This window comes from Pteropus alecto, unplaced genomic scaffold (assembly GCF_000325575.1).
Source record: "Pteropus alecto unplaced genomic scaffold, ASM32557v1 scaffold124, whole genome shotgun sequence".
NCBI classification, from domain to species: Eukaryota; Metazoa; Chordata; class Mammalia; order Chiroptera; family Pteropodidae; genus Pteropus; species Pteropus alecto.
Genome location: NW_006435779.1, coordinates 464115 through 483167, shown reverse-complemented (window position 1 = coordinate 483167; position 19053 = coordinate 464115). Strand labels below are relative to the sequence as shown.

At 52.2% G+C, this 19053-nt stretch overlaps 1 protein-coding gene across 1 annotated transcript in view; it reads left to right on the top strand.

Moving 5' to 3' along the window:
• The window catches only part of KLF15 (Kruppel like factor 15), a 14596-nt gene extending 849 nt beyond the window's left edge, over positions 1 to 13747 (top strand). Inside the window, exons 2-3 of the mRNA XM_006911432.3 lie at positions 3569 to 4669; positions 12511 to 13747. Coding sequence (XP_006911494.1) covers positions 3594 to 4669; positions 12511 to 12679 — 1245 coding nt within the window. The 5' untranslated portion in view covers positions 3569 to 3593 and the 3' untranslated portion in view covers positions 12680 to 13747. The remainder of the gene's footprint in view (positions 1 to 3568; positions 4670 to 12510) is intronic.
• Positions 13748 to 19053: the final 5306 nt, after the last annotated feature.

Genomic DNA, 19053 nt, shown 5'->3' with positions numbered 1-19053 from the left:
CTCTTCCCTCTCCAATGTAATGTTCCCTATGGAACCTCTTCCTCCTCTTGAGGGGAGAGCACAGAGGAGCCGTTTTCTCGCCCAGTCTTTGCGGGGAGGGGGATATGTGTGACAAAAATCACCAAACACCTGAGCCCCTCAGATACCCCCCCCAAAGGACCAGGTGGTTCGTGGGGCTCCCCGGCCTCCCTACAGGTGTCATGACGCCGGGTCTTGGCCACTTTTGAGTCTGCTGGAGGCACGGGTAGCAGAGACTCTTATTTTGAAGGGCGCCCGCCACCCCCGTGATTTGCACGCTGACCCAATGGCAAACCCTTGGCCGGAGCTGGGCTTGTTATCAATTACATGTTGTTCCTGCAGCCGTTGTGTCCCCGGGAGGATAAATTTGGGGGGAGGGAGGGGTGGAGGCGGGGCGGAGTCTGGTCGCCTGCCGGGGGACGGAGCCCAGAACAGCGCGTCCCCTCCCCCTGCATGCAGGCTGCGCCCCTGGCCGTGCCACGTGCTGCTGTGTTTTAGGGGCCAGAGCCGGCTCTTGCCCTGATGTGTTCTCTCTAATGCCAGTGCTCCTTTTAGGTTCTCAGTGCCTCGGCGTCCAGCCTAGGCCACTCAGCCCTACATTAAGACCTTGATGCCTGACCCTGGTGATTCTCTTCTAGGTCTCATTCCATCCCTCACTCCCTTACTCCCTTTTTAGATTTCCACGGCAGCACCTTTCACCCACACCATCAGCAAATTCTACAGGGTTCTGTTTTAGACTTGGATATAGAGGTGGACCTAACAGTCAGAACAGCTTATATTTTGGTGAGGAGGTAGACAGAAAATAAAATACATAAACACATAACTGAGTCTCTCCCCACCTCCCTACCCCCTCAGTGGCAGCTGCTAGGAAGATTATACTGTAGGATGATATAATGGAGGGCCGTCAGGGGAAGCCCCCCATCCCCCTCTCTGGGGGAGGGCAGTGACTTCTGAGCTGAGATATAAATATAGTACTCCCAGGTGGAGGGGGGCTGGTGAAGGGAAGAGGGATCCATGGAGAGAGACTAGCCAGGGTAGTGGCTTGAGGCCCATGAAGGTGGTGAGCTTGGTGCACAGCTAGTGCAGAATGGAGCAGATGAAGGTCTGGGAGAGATGGGTAGGACCCAGGTGCTGGATACTGGGAGGAGGCTGGGTCACATTTCATTGGGAAACTATAGGAGGTTTCTTCTCACCCCACCCTACTGTACTTATTTCCATCACTCCTTTTTTATATCATTTCTTCTGTGAATATCTCAGTTTATAGCTGGAAAAGGAAGGCCTCCTTTAAAAAGACTGTCCCAACCATAATACCATCATCACACTTAAAAATTTTAACAGTAATTCCTTGATATCATGGAATATTCAGTTGGTGATCACATTGCAGGGAAGACTTTTAAGTGGATAGGAATATGACCGGATCTGCCCCTTACCACCAGTCATGGCCTTTTCCTGGGTTCCTTAGCATCACAGCAGAGAGGCAGAAAGACCACTTATTCCTCTATTTGTAGGCTAATCCTAATGGCTGGTACTGACCAGCGCTTGCATGCGTGCCAGCCCTGTAATAAGTGTTCAGCATGTGTTAGCTCATTAGACTCTTAAAACCTAGGAACTAGGCGCTCTTAGCAGCATCCGCATTCAACAGACCAAGACAGACATAAAGACATTGTGCTCCCTGCTTGGGGTCATCCAGCAGATAAATTGCAGTTGCAGGAGCAGAGCCCACTGCTCAGAGGGCCAGTGACAGGGGTGGAGGAGGCTTTGGACCAAGTGTGGGCTCTGCCCAGCCTCATTGCCCTTTACATTATCTGGCACTTTCATTCCTTCTAGAACCCGATTTGATGAATAGTGTGTATTTAAAAAATCCTAGTTTTAAGTCCATAGCTGACTATTTAAAAGCCAAATGTTCTGGCAAAACTGCACTGGGGGCGTGTAGACTTCCCAAGGGCATTCACCTTGCCTTGTTTCCTGGAGCTCTGTGAAGCTTCCCAGATGAGTGGGGAACTGAGGTCAAAGGTCCTGGGGCCACTGGAGGCATGGAACAGTTGGAGAAACTGAGATTTGGGGGAGAACCAGGAGTTGCCCAAGGGCAAAGCTGATGATGATCCTGGCCTTGGGAGGTCTCTGCCCATAGGGCAGTGCTGGGCGGCACGCCCAGGATTGGTCCTGGAGACAGAGCACTGGGGCAGGTGCAGAGGTGATGCCAGACAGCAGAGAATCTCTGGCTTCAGGTGCAGAACATACCCCTCCCCAACCTCAGTAAACACCCAGCCGTGGTCACTGGGTTGGGACAAAGGTCCACAGAGGTAGCCCTGTCACAGCCTGACACTGTTGACTCTCTTTGGACACTGGACTTAGCATGGCCTTCAGAGGACACAGCTTTCCCCTCTCGGTTAACATTCTCTGAGTCCCTCCTGGGTACCAACTGCCACACTGAGAACTGGGGACACAGTGGACACCCTACAGCCCAGCCTGCCCTCATGGAGAGCATGGTCTAGTGGGGAGACTGGAGTTAGCTGGGCCATCTCGAGGTGGTGAGTGCTCCATGGGTGCAGGCCAAGGGGGCCTTCTCTACCCCCTCACTAGGCGGTTGTGAAGTCACATGAGGTAAGAACTATGACAGCAATGTGGGTTCTGGGTCCACCTCTGTTCTCCCGAGTTCTCCCCGTGGGCAGGGCCTTCTCCACCCAGTGGTAGAGCCTCAGTAAAGTGTCCATTTGTTCAGGCCTGTCCTGCCTCCCCCGTTCACAGAGGAGGCAGTCAAGCCCAGAGGGGTCTGAGAGCTGGAGGGTGGATAACTGCCCCCTTTAGATGGGGAAATAGGGCCTTCCAGGGCAGGCGCACTGGGTCTTTAATTTTTTGCCACAAACTAGACTTGGTCCATTAAAACACAGATCGTCCAGTTAAATTTGAATCTTGGATAAAATAATTTTTAATATAAGCATGTTCTATCCAATATTTAAGAATACTTATGCTAAAAGTTGTTCATTTTTTAAATCTGAAATTCACATTTAACTGGGCAGCCTCTATTTTTATTTGCTTAATCTGGCAACCTTACCCAAGCCCTAACAACACAAGGGTCAGAGGGCAAATGGCCATTTTTCTTTCCCCCTCCAGTGACTCAACAGGAATGAAGCTGAGGTCAGGTCCCCTCAGAAATGCAGTGACTCCAATGGACAGGGTTCCCTAGCCTTGGCTGTTCTGAGGTGCAGAGAACTTACTCACATATGCACTTTCTCACTTACACGCACTCACACTCAAATCATTCACAGGCACATTCATGTTCTTTCCCAGAATTGTTCTGGAAAATCTGTTTGAAAGCAAAAGTGCCCCAGGTTGTGCAATGTGCTTGGAGAGCACTCTTGCAAACAGGTGGTGCAATTTCGGAAAACACTCTTGCAGACAGAGTTCTCTTGAGGGACAGATTGAGGCAGGATCCAGGCATTTGGCATTGGGAGGCCATGGGCAGGTTGTGGTGGTGGGGCACAGGCCCATGAGGTGGCAAGTAAGTGTGCTGTCCTCCTGATTGGCCCTCCCCTGTTCCTTTCCACAGCTACCAACCGCTCAGCCAGGCCAGCATGGTGGATCACTTGCTTCCAGTGGACGAGAACTTCTCGTCACTGAAGTGCCCGGTTGGTTATCTGGGAGATAGGCTAGCAGGCGGGCAGGCATACCACATGCTGCCCTCACCCCTCTCAGAAGATGACAGCGATGCCTCCAGCCTCTGTTCCTGTGCCAGCCCCGACTCACAAGTCCTCTGCTCCTGCTATAGTGGTGGCCCAGGCACTGAGGGCCAAGACAACATCTTGGACTTCCTGCTGTCCCAGGCTACACTGGGCAGTGGTAGCAGCAGTGGCACTGGGGTCGGCAGTGGCCCTATGGCCTGGGAGGCCTGGCGAAGGGCACCGGCACCTGTGAAAGGGGAGCATTTCTGCTTCCCTGAGTTTCCTGTGGGTGACGCCAATGATGTCCCAAGGCCCTTCCAGCCCACACTTGACGAGATAGAAGAGTTTCTGGAGGAGAACATGGAGCCGGGAGTCAAGGAGGTCCCAGAGAGCAACAGCAAGGACTTGGGGGACTGCAGCCAGCTCTCAGCTGGGCCACACAGAAGCCATCTCCATCCTGGGTCTGGTGGGCGAGAACGCTGCGCTCCCCTACCGGGTGGTGCCAGTGCAGGTGACACCCAGGGTCCAGATGTGGGACCTGCATCTGAAGGCCCTATCCCCTTGCTGCTGCAGATCCAGCCTGTGCAGGTGAAGCAGGAATCAGGCACAGAGCCTGTTTCCCCTGGGCAGACCCTGGAGAGTGTAAAGGTAGCCCAGCTCCTGGTCAACATCCAAGGGCAGACCTTTGCGCTCCTGCCCCAGGTGGTACCCACCTCAAACTTGAACCTGCCCTCCAAGTTTGTGCGCATCGCCCCTGTGCCCATTGCCGCCAAGCCCATTGGGTCAGGACCCCTGGGGCCTGGCCCCACTGGCCTCCTCATGGGCCAGAAATTCCCCAAGAACCCAGCAGCAGAACTGATCAAAATGCACAAATGTACTTTCCCTGGCTGCAGCAAGATGTACACCAAAAGCAGCCATCTCAAGGCCCACCTGCGACGGCATACAGGCGAGAAGCCCTTTGCCTGCACCTGGCCGGGCTGCGGCTGGAGGTCAGTATGGCGGGTGACAGGCTGGGTGGTGAGTGCAGCCCATTCATCTCTGCTCCCCTAGATGTGTGGCCAAGGCTGAGTTCTCCACTGTTAGATGAGGCTGATTAGGAAGTGGAGAGGGGTGGGCAGGTTTCCTTGTTTCTCCTGATTCCTGAAGCCAAACCAATTGGTCTTCAGGTAAGGCTTGCTGGGGCTTATGTTGAGGGCGAGGGCCTGAGGCAGGGCAGAAGGGCTCTCATAGTCATAACAAGGACAGCTGAGAATGCTGGGGCATGGGCTGTGTGCCCAATGGGATTGCCACTGTGTGCACTGCTCCCTCTGTGCCTTGTAGTACCCTACAGGGTAAGTACTCCCATCTTACTGTTGAGCAAACTGAGGCTCAGACTGGCTAAGCAACTTGCCCAAAGTCACACTACTTTGTAAATGGGATTTGAACCCAGGGGGTTGTATCAGAACAGTCACATCCTGAAAATCCTGTTCCCTAATCAGAGGGACCAGCTTCACTTAGAGATGTTCTTGAGTCTGTGGGCTGGGCCTGGCCCTTGTTCCCCACTGGGAGAGTGGGGGTGTGTTGCAGAAGCTACAAAGGCCAACCACAAGGGAGGACCTGGCTGGAGTGCTAACCCAAAGGTGGAAGACTCCTTCCAGGCTCTACTCTGTGTGGCACAGGGAGAGAAACCAACTCTCAAAGGACAGGGCTCTTGCCAGGGTTACCCAGTCCGAGGGCTGCACAGCTAGATGGGACCCCCATGGATCACCCTCTCCTGGGCCTTGGGTGAATGTCCACCTTTTCCTGAAAAGCAAGCAGCTGGCCAGGAGCTCAAATGCTCACGTACATTACAGCTGGGCTCTTCCCAGTTTAGGACATCCACCTCATTGGAATATCTGGCCTGCCTGGGAGGGTGGCTTGTGCTACTGGCACATTCCTAGGCTTTGCTGCTGTGGCTGCTGCTACATGTGTGAGTGTGTGAGAGAGCGACATGGCACGCTTGTCTGTGCAGAACCAGATCTTGCAAGCAGCTGTGTAGCTGTGTATGTGCACATGTATGTGCATCTTGCTTTCTTCATATGTGTATCCATGTGTTGCATGACCATATGTGTCTGTGCACCTTATTCATTCTTGCGCGTCTGTGTTGGTGTGGCACATGGGGCCATTTGCAGCTCTGGTTTTTTTGACCAGACTCTCATTTGAGAGCACATGAGAGTTGGTCTGAGGATGGAAGATGCCACTCCTGGAGTCCTGGCTGGCCATGATGGGATCTGTGCCTGGAATATTTGATGTGATGCTGGCAGCCCCTTTCCATGGAGCGCTGAGCCGGCCAGGGAAGGCACTTGTTCCAAAGAGCATCTTGGGTTATGAAGGCTCTTCCTGAGTGAGGGCATCCTTTACCTCCAGTGACCCAAAAGTGCCCATCAGCAGACCCACATGGCTCTGTGAGAGCCTGTGCCCCAGCCTCATAACGCTGGGTGTCAGTACTTGAGTTGCATGCCTCTCTGAGCCTTGTGCTGCAGTCTGCCAAGTGGGCCCTGAGGTAAAGGTTTACTTGCAGGGAAGCTTGTAAGGCCTGGCATAGTAGCATATGTGCAGTGTTGGGTGGTCAGAGTTTGGGGTGGGGAGAAGCCTAGAGACATGGGGCCTTAGAGGCAAGTGCTCAGCTGCAGAAGGGAGGGGCACTGAGACACCTTGGTTGGGGTGCCGCTGGTAGCAGTAGTCAGAAACCTCAGTCCTGGTCAGCCTCCAACTTATTGTGTGCCCGTGGAGTGGTCCCCCTGCCCAAGCCTCAGTTTCCTCATCTGTAGAGGACCTGCTTACTACCGCTCCCTAACAGCAGCACCCACTTCTCATCAGCGGTATTGTCATTCTCATACAAGGTCATAGTCTGAGAAAGGAAGATATTCTGCCCAGCCTTCACATGGGTGGTACCCCATCTCAGAGGTACCCCCAGACTCACAGGGACTCCTCTTGGATGCATTCTCCTCTTGGTGGGGGATAGGACTAGGGAGAGGTTGGGCAGCTAGCTTGGCAGAGCACCAGTCCGACTCTCATGATGAACTCATCTTCCTGGGCACTGTCCCCTGGCTGCTGCTGACAGTTGGCAAGTGGTCCCTCCAGTTGGGGTAGGGCTAGGTGGGGCCACAGAGAAGAAGGATGTGGTCCTTGGTGAAAGCTGCCCACTTGGCCCACTTCCCAAGGAGGAGGGGCCCTGGCTTCTTCCAGGCTGTCCTAGAGAGCAGATGGGACCCTCAGCCCAGAGTAGGTCTTAGGGAGGCAGATTCAGCTTCTGACATGTTGGCCTCAGGAGGTAATGAGTTCCCCATGGCAGGAGGTATGGAAACAAGTGGGGTTTGTGTAGGGGATTCACCTCTGCCACTGTCTAAGCCCTGGCCCTGGTCATCTTGCTCAGGACCCACTTGGCAGGGAAAGGCATGGTGGGTACCTGGCGTGGTGAGGTCCTTACAGAGTTGACCATGGAGCCACTCCTGTCTCCAGCCACTCCTAGGGCATCAAAGGGCATTCCCCGCTTCTCCCAAGGTCTTCCAGAATGGAGTCCGGCCTTGGTGAGGTCACACATGGCAGAGGCCCTGCGAGCCAAGGGTGCCTACTGAGGATTTGAGAGTCCCCAGTTGGCCTTCAAAGATCCTGAACCCCTGGGGATGTACACAAGATGTGCATGTTCCTTAAATGTAGCTTTGGCCTTCAACTGAGGGTCAAGAGTGGAGGGCGCCCTTGCAATAGTTGGGCAGGAGTACAGACCCAGCTTTGGAGCAGCTTGACCTGAATAGGACGGAGGAGCAATGATGATGATGACAACGAGGTGTCATTGTCATCTGTATGCTAGGCTCTATTCTAAGGTTCTAGGAGTTGGAATCCCCTCCACAATTCCCCACACTTGCTTGCATACCTCCTGCCACAGGAACTCATTACCTCCTCAGGCTACTCTGGCCTTTATGTGTACTTTGGTATGCTTCAATTCCTATTCAAACTTCTCATTCTGGTCCACTTGCCTGCACAATCTGCTCACCGACCTCCCCTCCACAGGACAGGTTCCCATTCGGGCCTCGGCCCTCTCTGTGCCCTCTGTCTCCAGTGCTTTCCCATTAGTGGTGGCTATAGTTGGTCTTATGATGGTCCCTGCTTTATTCCTCAGACATCACAAGCATTAGCTCACTGAGGTCTTACAATAGCCTTGGAACGAGTGGGCACTAGTTCGCATTTTACAGAGGGGAAAACTGAGGCCCAGAAAGCCTGCAGGGACAGCACTAGCAAGTATGGCTCTGGATGCACTGCCAGATAGCACCTCAGCCCCATCCTGACCCTGGGAGCAGTTTGGTAGGCATGCCTTTCTAGCCTGGAGATGCCTGCAGGTACAGGCTGGCTTTCCCCTCATTTTCTCTCCCTGTCTGTCTGGTATTATAATGGCTGGGTATCCTCTCCTCCCCACAAGGCCCTCGGCTCTTTCAAGTGTTATGCCATGGCCTAGGGGAAAAGAGCTAACAATAGCAGCAGGGATGATAATAGTAGCTCCTGATGTGTGCTAGGCACTGCTCTGAACGTGCCAAACTTGGTAACTTATGTAATGCTCTGAATAAGTCCATGAGATAGGCATCAGTATGTTGTCCCCATTTTACAGAGAAGGAAATGAGGCACAGAGCATTTAAGTAAGTTATCCATGGTCACATAGCTAGTAGGTGGCAGAACCAGGAATTTACCTTGGGCTGTCTGCCCCACCCCCCAAACTCAGGCTCTCTCTCCAACTCCCTCTGCAAGCCTCCAGTACGGGGGTGGGGGTGAGGTGGGGGTGAGGTGGGGGGATGGCCTGCTCAGGTGTTGAGAGGATCTCTACCTGCAGCCGGTCTTTGGGGTGGCAGCTGTGCATGCTTGCTTGCCTCCCTATGTGAGGAGCTCCTCACTCCCAAGGCCACTTCTCCTCTTCCTACTGGCCCTGGTGAGCAGTTTCCTCTTACTCCTACCAGGCTGGTTCTGATCCTGGCACTGTGTCCTGGGCCCCATCCTGTTAACCTTTGTATGATGAACGATGACCCTCCCCGTACCCCCCACAACCCCATGTTGTCACTTGTACAGGTAACCAGCCTCCACTTTCTTCTGCTCTTGGTCCTGAACCCAGTGTTCCCTCTTGTGACGTGGTTCCTGCACCCTTGGCAGGGCTGAAACCAGACTTTCCCTATTCTGAACTAACTGTCTGGGAAGTGGCTGTTTGCCTGCCTTCCTAGAAGTTTCCTTATTTCACTCTCAGACACAGGCGTCCTTTGTTCCCTGCAGTAGAACATCCTGTTCCAGAATTGCTAGGCCGTTCTGTCCAGAAAGAATCCCCTCTTGCTACAGCTAATATGAATATTAACTTTCAGCAGCCCTGGTGGCAGGTACTGTTTTCATCCCCAGTGGACACAGGAGATCCAGAAAAGGGGAGGTACAGGCCTGAGGCCACAGAGCCAGAAGGTGGCAGGGACAGGATTCAAGTCCAGTGGTCCAGGGCTGGCCTGCTCTCTTGGCCTATTCCAGGGCTAATCTCTACTCAATGAGGCATCCTCTGACTCCATTCCCGCAGTCAGCAGAGCTCCTAAGTGTGGTTGAACAGGTTGTGCACTGTACAACTCTAGGGGGTGCCATTCCTGTTGCAGTCCTTGAGACTTGACTGTTTACAATCATGGCTTTCGGGCTAATGGAAGGGGTGTCATCTCACAAAAGTGCTGTGTGTGCCAGTGGTGGTACTGATGTTACAGGCTGCTCAGCAGAGTCACCTGGACTCCTGTGTTTCCCTGTCCTACACCTCAGCAACATGAATCGGAGTAATGACCCACACACTCCAGGACCTCACCAGGCCCTTTGCTAAGCTCCTTGCAGGTATCAAGAGCTCACAATTATTGGATAATTGCCATGTGCCAAGCACTGCTATAAACACTCATTGCCTTTTATAATCTCCTGATGCAGATCTATCATTTCCCTATCTCCAGGTGGGGAAACTGAGCCTCAGAGAACTTGGTGGCTTGCACAGGTCACTACTGAGATACAGAGGCTGCATCTCAGCTACTTGGTCCCACCCCCATGTGGCCCCCAGACCCCTCTGATAGCTGCCCTTTGGGACAGTGTGGGTAAGGGTGTGAAGCAGGAATCTTCTGAGGGTTCACTTCCCAGGGACGGACCCCTCAGGCTACAGGACCCTGAGGCAGCAGGGAGGGGACTTATAGGTGGGGACACCTTCTTAAGCCTGGTTCTCCCTTAGTGCTCCGTGATTAGAGGGTCACTTTGAAAAGTTCTGAAAGGTGGACAGAAATCCCAAGGTTTTTGTTGGATAAGTGAGGAAACTGAGGCCCAGGATGGTTCTTGAGTTTGCTCAGGACTGTGCAGGGCTCCTGGTGGGGTGGGGACTTGAGCAGATCCTGCTGTCCTTTGGCTGTGTGACTCCCGCAAGCCCGTTGTCCTTTTTGAGCCCTCGCTGTGGTATTATTAGTCTGACAGGGCTGACCCTGGCTCCCCAGAAGGTGTATGTGCCCTCAGCGCCTGGTGCACAGGAAGGCTCTGACACTGCCAGTGGCATTTTCTGTAGCTTTCTGCTGACCCCTGCCTTGGGCAGGCCCACCTGCTCAGAAGCTGTGTGCTTAACGCTCTGGGCAGGTGGCCTTGGCCAGAAATCATAAGTCCAGGCTCCGCCAGGGTGTGTTGATGTCACTTCCTCCTTGGCACAGGGCTCCAGTGGCATACACCACCCAGCTAGGCTGTGTGGATGAAGCCAGGCCCTCTGTGGTCACCAGGGTGGGCAGGACATAGCAGGGAACTGTGCCAGGACCTTTGCTCTGGCCTCAGCTGTGCTGTCCTGCCAGTGACCCTGGATCAGGCCCTCATCATTCTGAGCCTCAGTTTCCTCATCTGGTAAACAAGCAAATTGGTCTTCCTCTGTTCCAGAAATATGCTGAGAGCACTGTTCTGTCCCAGATACAGTTGGCGCTCTGTGATGTTAGGCGGAAGAAACCCGACCATGCCCTGGGGTCAAGGCCCTGGGTGCCAAGGGCTACTGAGCCAGACTGAAGCGTTTGTCCTCCCGGCCTGGCTCCCTGTGTGTGCTCGGGTCCTCCTGCTGCTCACCTGAGCTTTCCCCGGAGCTTATTCTACTGTGTCCTGCTCCTTGGTAGGCTGTGGGATTGAGGCCTCCACCCATGTGGTCAGGCCAGAGGTGGGCCAGCAGCCCCTACCCATAGACTGGGTTGGGGACAGCTGTTCCAGGGATACCACCCTACCTACCTCTTGCTGTGTGGCCTCAGGACAGGGGCTTTTGGGCCTGATACTCCTGTGTGTGTGCATGTGTGTGTTCATGTAGGTGCATGTGCATCCCTGTGTATGATATGTGCATGTGCATACATGTATGCACTGTGGAATGGAGTGCACACGCATACACACGTGTGTGCACATGTGCGCAGTGCACCCATGTCCATGGCGTGTACATGTATGTGGTATGTGTGTCCATGTGAGTATCTATGTGTGAGTCTCTGTGGCATGTGTATACATGTGGGTGCATGCATGCACTGAGACTGTCCCTGTGACAGCTCTGTATCCTCTTGTGGGTGCCCCTTGTGTCTACTCTTTCATATAAATGCACTTACTAGGACCTACCATGTACCAGGCAGACATGTCTTTCCTCATGGAGCTGACAGTCTAGTGGCACCCAGACTGACATTCATCAAAAAGTTGAAAGTACATTTAAAATTGCAGCAACAATGGTAGGGGCATTGTGTTGTGGGAACCTAGAATGGGATGCTGTCCTGGAGGGCTTTCTTGAGGAAGTGATATTTGAGCTGGACTCTAAGGAATGGATGGGAGGGAGCAAGGAGAAGGGGGAAGGGAAAGCATTCTGGATAGAGGGAGCAGTATGTGCAAATGTCCTCTGGCAAGGAGGACCAAGGACAGGCCAGTGTAGGTGGAGCACAGAGAAGAGTATATGTATGTGTAGCGAGTGGGGTCTCATTGCCAGGACCAGGGTCATGGGGTGGACAGAGCCCCAAATCCCTGAAGTCAGTGTCAGCCTGAGCTTTGTGGTCCAGCTCAGTCCTTACCTCTCTCATTAGCAGTTGCTCCTTCCCAGCAGCCTCTGGACTATAGGAGCACTTGCCTCTGGGCAGGCTGAGGCCAAGAGAGGGAAGTAACAGGGGAACTGTTTAAACTCTCAGAAGTACCTCCAAGGGGTGCAGTTTTGTTTGGGGACATCTTAGGGGGCCCAGCTTTCAGGAAAATAGGGTCTGGGAGTGGGATGGGGCACAAATCTGAGGACCCTGCCTCTGCTTTTATGGAGGCAAGAGAGAGGAGGAGGAGCCAGGAACTCCCTGCAGAGCTGAGAAAAGAGATACCTCTCCCAGGCCTCAGTTTTCCCCTCTGGTTAGACTTCTCTGTTCAGACCTCTACAGAAGCCCCCCAAGTTCTGGCCTAAGGCGGGAACATGAGGCACAGCCACAGTCAGGACAAGGATGATCTCACTGCACACTGTGGGGTTTGGGGATTGGGGATGGAGAGTAAGTCAGGACTCTGGTTGGCTTGAGAGCCTGTCCCAATATTTGCCAGTTGCTCTCAGGCCCTGATGCATGAGATTAGCCCCCTCTGTGCTAGTAGAGCCTTTTATTTGCAATTCTTGCTATCCTGAAGGGGTGATGGGGACATGGAGGAGGGGGACTCAGGACAGTGGATTCAGAAGCAGTTTGATAGGTGAAGCACTGCAGGGCCACCCTGCCAGGCTGGCAGAGCCCTGGGGATCTGCAGCTGGCCTGAGGGTGGGGTGGGGGGTACGGGGTGGATGGGGGGCAGGGCCAGCCTCGCTGACCGCAGTGTCCTGTAGGTTCTCACGCTCAGACGAGCTGTCGCGGCACAGGCGCTCACACTCGGGAGTGAAGCCCTACCAGTGCCCTGTGTGCGAGAAGAAGTTCGCACGGAGTGACCACCTGTCCAAGCACATCAAGGTGCACCGCTTCCCCAGGAGCAGCCGCTCAGTACGAGCTGCCAACTGAGCCCCCTCACCCTGACCCTGCTCCCTCGGATAGCCCCAATATTTTGTAGCAATAATTTATTTGCACCCTTCAGAGGGACATGACAAGGTTATGATCCCACCTTCTGAAGCCCGGGTGGGGTGGGTACAGGACAAAGGGGGCTGGCCCGGGAGGCCAAAACCCAGAGCCCCCTCCTACTGCCTTTCTTGGGGAGACCCAGCCCCCAACCTAGAGGCCATCGTTTGTGCCTTCACGCCTTCGCCTTCGTGCCTTCCTGCGTGCCCACTTCTGCTGCAGTGGCCTGGGGGGCCTGGCCCTTCTTCCACTGGGCTCCCTGCCGGGGCCAGGGCCAGTGCCAGCACTTATTGCCCAGGAAGATGAAATGTGCAGTTTTGAAATGTCAGATCCCAGAGGGAGCCACGCTGGGAAGGAGGAAATAGGCCAAAAGTCCTAGGCTGCACCGTGGCATGTGGGTAGCTTTGTCCAAGATGCCTTGCTCAGCCTGACTACCAGAAGGTATGGGCAGGGTGGCTAGGAGTGCAGGACCTGGCTTCTGGGTAGCTTCGAGATTGAGGTGAAAAGGCCCCCCTTGGTGGTGGTTGTGATGGGGGGTTGCTGACAGTGCATGTGCTTGAGTTAAATGTGCAGGGCGGGCAGACAAATGTAGGCTTGCCCAGGATTGTCTCTATCCAGCGTGGCTCATCCCCTTATCCTGTTTCCAGACAAATTCAGCCTCCAGGGTTACCTTTGGGAGGAGAGGGGAGCAGGCTGCAGTGCATGTAGAAGAACCAGATAGAACCCCCCAATCCTGATTTAGAGATGCATTCCTTTTTTTTGTCTAGAAATTAATATCAAATGAACTAGCTTGTTTTGACAGGTTTATTTCACATCCTATGAATGTATGTAAATAAACTGTACATAGGTACATCTACATAAAATATCTTTTAATAACATATCAGCATTTATGTAAATTTGAAATTTTGAAAATCTATAAAGCTGGTGTACATATGTTACAATTATGTATATTTTCTTTGGTCCTTCATAAAAATATATTTACTTTGCCAATAAAAGGAAAAAAGAACTCAATAACTATGACATTCGTGTGCTGTTTTCCTCCACTCTGCAAGGAAATAGGGGCATTTCTAGGGGCCGAGTCTCAGGGGACCTTGGTTTGTACCTGAAGGGATACAAAGGCCCTTTTGGGGTCAAACGCCTGGCCCAGACATACAGGCTTCCTACACAGCCTCACTTTAGGCTGCCTGCTGGGTGTTTGCTCATTCCAGTTTTCTGGAGGGCAAATAGCTCCCTCTCCTTTTGGCTGTACAACCTCAAATCCAATCCCTATGCCAGTGTTACCTGTGGGACGCCACCATGGGCCAGGCCAGGCCTACAGGGGTCACTACTCTGATTTACTGTTGGAGACTTGCTTGACACTTTGCACTTCCTACCCTCTGTGCAGTCCATCAAGCATTTATTGTGCAGCCACTGAATGCACTGTGTAGGAGTGGGAGGATCAGATAATTTCCGCTCCAGGACTTCCCTAGGTAATGACATGTTACTTCCCACTTGCATGGCTGATCATGAATGGATTAGGAGTCTTGACCAGACAGATAAGACTCGGAGGGCTGGTGTATGGAGTTTGGCCACCGCCTCCATCCTCCCCTCCTACTCAGAGCTTTGGGGAGACAAAGCTTCCCCAAACTCCCCAGATGCTTGAGATCTCTCTGAGCACTTGCATAGTTAGAGCACTTGCACATCTTGGGCAGGCTGGGAGCTAGGGTGGTGGGGACCAGAGAGCCAAGAGAGGCTATGGACAGGGAAGGCCAGACTCAGTGGCTGTGGTTCTCCTGTGATGTTAAGTGGCAAGTGAGGACCTTCCAGAGGTGGTCCTCTCTCCAAGAGCCTGATGCAAGTTGGGGCAAGTATTTCTCAGTGATACCCTCAGAGACTGGCCCTGGTCTTGGGTAAAGGATTCGATTTTGTAACTTCTGCCCATTGCCCCTGACCAGATGTACCCTCTGTGGCCAAACATGCCCTGGGGAAGTTAGGCATTGATTTCTAGGCACGTTAACATAGCCTCTCTGTCCATAAACAAGCAATGCTGCCTAGATAAGAGGGACACTAGAGGTCAGGACAGGAAACTGTGAGCACATGTATCCATGGTGCAGGGTACTAATCTGGGACACCACTCCTTTCATCTTAGTGGATGTCCCCAACAGCCCATTTACTCTGAGCCTGCAGGCCCCAGCTGACTCTATGTCTGGGCCAAGACTAGGCTGGCGGTGTGTGGTGGAGAGATCTGGCTCCAGACTCCTCATCTGATGAGTGTGTTCACATTCTTGCCATGAGCCTTCTTTGGGTGGGCAGTACAGCAGAGTGAGAAGGGTGTGAAGGGAAGGGCTGTGAGTGAAGGGGACTGCCTCTTGATCCTTGCTCCCCCCACTTTGGGTGGGTTTCTTAAACTTCTTTGGATTTGAGCTTTTACACCCAGCAGAACAGGGATGAATGAATATTCCCAGTTCATAGTATGGTGGTGAATGGTAAATGAGAGTACATGAGTGACTTTGAACAGCAGCAAAGACCCTTTCCAGGATGTGAGCCTGCCTCCAGGCCAGATGGAGAGCCTGGGTAGGCAGAGCCTCTGGTCTTCTGCTGCAGCCAGTGCCACTGCAGTGGGACTAGCTTGTCTCCTGCCTCTGGGAGACCCCCATGCCACCACCTTTGTAACCCTTTGTTACTTTTGTGGCTGGAAGAAGGGTGTTTGTCTTGGCCTGACAGCCAAGAAAGCAGGTAGTGATGTGAGCCAATGGGCCCACAACTGTTTGTAATAGAGGAGGATTCTGGAAGGTTGTAGACCAGAAATCTAGCCTTAACACCCTGGCACCCGCCTTGCATGATACCCCTTCCTAAAGACACACAGAGGGGAGGGAAGTACCATTTATTGAGCATCGTATCATGCAAAATATAGGCTGCCATAACAAAGAAACCTCCAAATACCATGGCTTACACAAAGTAGAAGTTTTTTTCTATTTAAACAGTCTGAAAGAAAGCTGTCCAAGCTAATATGGTGGCTCCAGTGTGGGGCACCTGGGCTCCTCTCTCGTTGCCCTCCGTGCCCTAGGATGTTGGTCCATGATGGCTCACCAGGGTACTGGGCCAGCCTGTGGAAAGCTGGTGAGGGGCCGTGTATTCCCTCCCTCCCTGTGAAGGCATGGGCTGGGATCTGCACAGGCCTGTCCACTCATGTCCCATTGGCCAGAACATAGTTCACATGGCCTCATCTACTGCAAGGAAAGCTGGAAAATGTGTCATAATCTGAGAGGTTACGAACGCAGTTAAAATTTGGGGGTTCTATTCCAGGAGAAAAGAGGAGAGAGTAGGAGTTGAATTTCCATGGTAAGCAAACCTATTGTGGTCTGGCCCCAAGCCTGGTGCCATACACACGGCATGCCATTCACCTCCCAGAACCTGGCAGATAGGCGCCCGCACAGCATGCACAGGTCATGGTGGAGCTATGTGGGTTCAGCTCACCCATAGCTTTGTCCACATTCTTGGAATGGGTGACACTGGCAGGTATGAGACCAAAGATCAGGCTTCCAGGATCCACAGCAGGTTATCATGAAGGGAAACCCTGTGGGAACGGAAGAGCTATGACACTTTGGCAAACCAAGGCTGCAAGTGACAAGATCCTGACTCATAGGACAAAAGTAAAGACAAAACCCTTATAAAGCCATTCGTGTCTACTCTTGAATAAGGCCCAGAATCCTAATAAGTGCCCATGGAGATCGGGAGACAGAGCAGAAAGACCTGGGGTCAGGGCTTTTAGGGAACTGTAACTATTCTTATGCTCCGTTGGTTCAGAGTATCAAAGGCCTGGGCAGTGGGTATAAGGAGAAACTTCTGGGAATGGGCATGTTAACCTGCCCAGCTGTCAATGTGATGAGGGGCTTGGAACATCACATAAAGGGACCGAGGATGGGGACAAGATCAGTCCTCTCTGTGACAAATACCAAGTCTAAGCAGACTTTGCTTTATTTAAAGTTAGGTAAAGATGACTAATGCTATGGAGCCTGTTAAAAGACTGCAGATAGAGGCAAAGGGGGCAGCATTCAGAAGACTCAAAGAAAGTGCATACCTCAGTGATCCACGGCAAGACCCGGAAAAGCATATTTGGAAATTTCCTGTTATCTCTGACAGGTAAAAATTTCCTTGTGGCTCCTGGGAGGCCACAAGGGGGTCCTGGCTGAAATAGAAGAGTGACAGGACCGGGTACAGAAATGGATAGAAGGGATGAGAAAATATCGCAAGGGAACAAAATCCTCAATAGCAGAATTAAAATCTTCCTTGGAGACAGCAGGGAAGGGATAGGTGGGGCAGGCTTCCAAGAGCTGCTATAGAGGACAAGCTCACATGGTTCTTCCAGAACCTAGGCAGGAAGGAAGGATGAAAATGGAATAGATAGGTGTGGAGGGCAGAAAATATAAAACCAGTAGCTGGGTACTGGAGTTTCCTGATCAGATTCCAGAATAACTAACATATATACTAATACTGTACATAACATATGTAACATATTTAACATACTAATGCATATAATTATAATACAATGATATAATACATCACTAAATAATATAATATACAATTATAACTATATACACACATGGTGTAAGTGGAGGACTGGGAAAATACCCCACCCACGGAGGGGAGGCGAGCATAGCAGGTGGGTCTCGGAGGCAGAAACTTGGAATTGAGCCCACATAAGCCTTGTTGGCCTCTCTGAACCTCAGGGTCCTAATGTAAAACCAGTATGACTACACTGATCCCCTAGGCTGTGTGAAGACAGAGTAAGTTCGCATTTTGGAAATAGCAGACTCGTTGCATAATGGAGGAGAGGTGACAAGCTATGAGGCAGAAAGGAGAAAAATGCAAAAATCAAAGAAGTGCATCCCACCAGAGGAACGTATCTGAGATAAAGACTGGGAATCTCAGACACAGCTTGCCCCCCATGAAGTCAGGCCTACCCAGGAAGGGCACCTAGGGGCCTTGCAAGGAGCCTTTCATGGAGTGAGGTCTGGACCTTGAGACCAAGTAAGCTTCCAAGTAAGCTCAGTTCATCTGCTCTAACTCTGGGAGCTTTGGAAGCCTGAGGACCCACTGGCACAGCCATTCCTACCTGTTCTCAGCATCCAGTTCTGTGAATTGGGCCTTGACTCTGAGCTGAGCTAATATTGAAAAACATGAGAGCAGTGTCAGGATAGGGTGGTACTGGTACTGGCGAGGAGTGGGATCGCCACAGCTCTCATCAAAAGATTACATCAGAGACATCAGCTACCTGAATGAGAGATGAGAAGAATGAAGAGCCAGCTCAAGAGGAGGGCAATCAGAGCTGGAAATGTCTGACTACAAGAGCGAATATACGTTTATGTAGACATGAGTCTAAAGTATGGCAACTGAGTTTTAAAATCTAAATACAGATGCCAAATACGGTTACAGAAAGAGAAGAAAGGTTTGCAATGTACAAGTAATAACATAATACCAGTCTGGCTCTAAACACCCAGATTGTACAAATAGACTAGCAGTTGTGCAAACGCTCGAAGTGTCTCTCTGAGGACTTTCCTTTTTCCCAGAGAAGTCTTTGCCTTTTAAAAGAACAGCTTAGACTAGGCACACTTCTTGATATCTGATTTTGTATTTCCCCCTTCCCTGAGAAGTCTCTGGTGCAAAAAATGAAGAAATTACGCTGAGTGCCTCATTTATATGGGATCAATTGGTAACTGGTTGAACAGCTGTCCCCAGAGGGCTCAGCTGGAAGGAGGAATAAGGCCACATGTCTGGTCCTATAACAAGTGGTCATGGGTGCTCCTCATCCCACTGAAGCCTTGGACAAAAAGTAGACACTCACACTGGCTTAGAGCTGCTGGCAGGACAGATAAGTGGACGACTGCTCCCTCAGAGGACACCCAGGACCCATGAATGCACCATGCAGAGGAGTTCTGGGTCCCACTTTGGGGCTGAAACTGTGGCCTTTCTGTGCGTGTCGGCTCGAGGGAGGACTTGGGGGTGGTGACATGGTGAGTGGTAGGAGCTCTTCTCTCCCTAACTCCCTACATCCTGAGCTGATGGACCTTGCTAGAAATCTGGGTGCACAGCTAAAATTCATGCCCTAGCCTGGGCTGAGGGCTACCGGCATCCTGGTTTCACGTCAGTGGACATGTTTTCCTGGTAGCGATGACACCTCTCATCAGCCCAGCAGGCTCTGTTTTCTCCCCCAGACCCAGTTTTCACACTTGACCCCTCCACTGGTCCTGAGAGGCCAGTCACTCTGGCAAGAACCATCTGTGCCACCTTTACTGAATGTTTGTGGGGCCCCACAGCCCAGTGGTTTCACTTGGAAAACA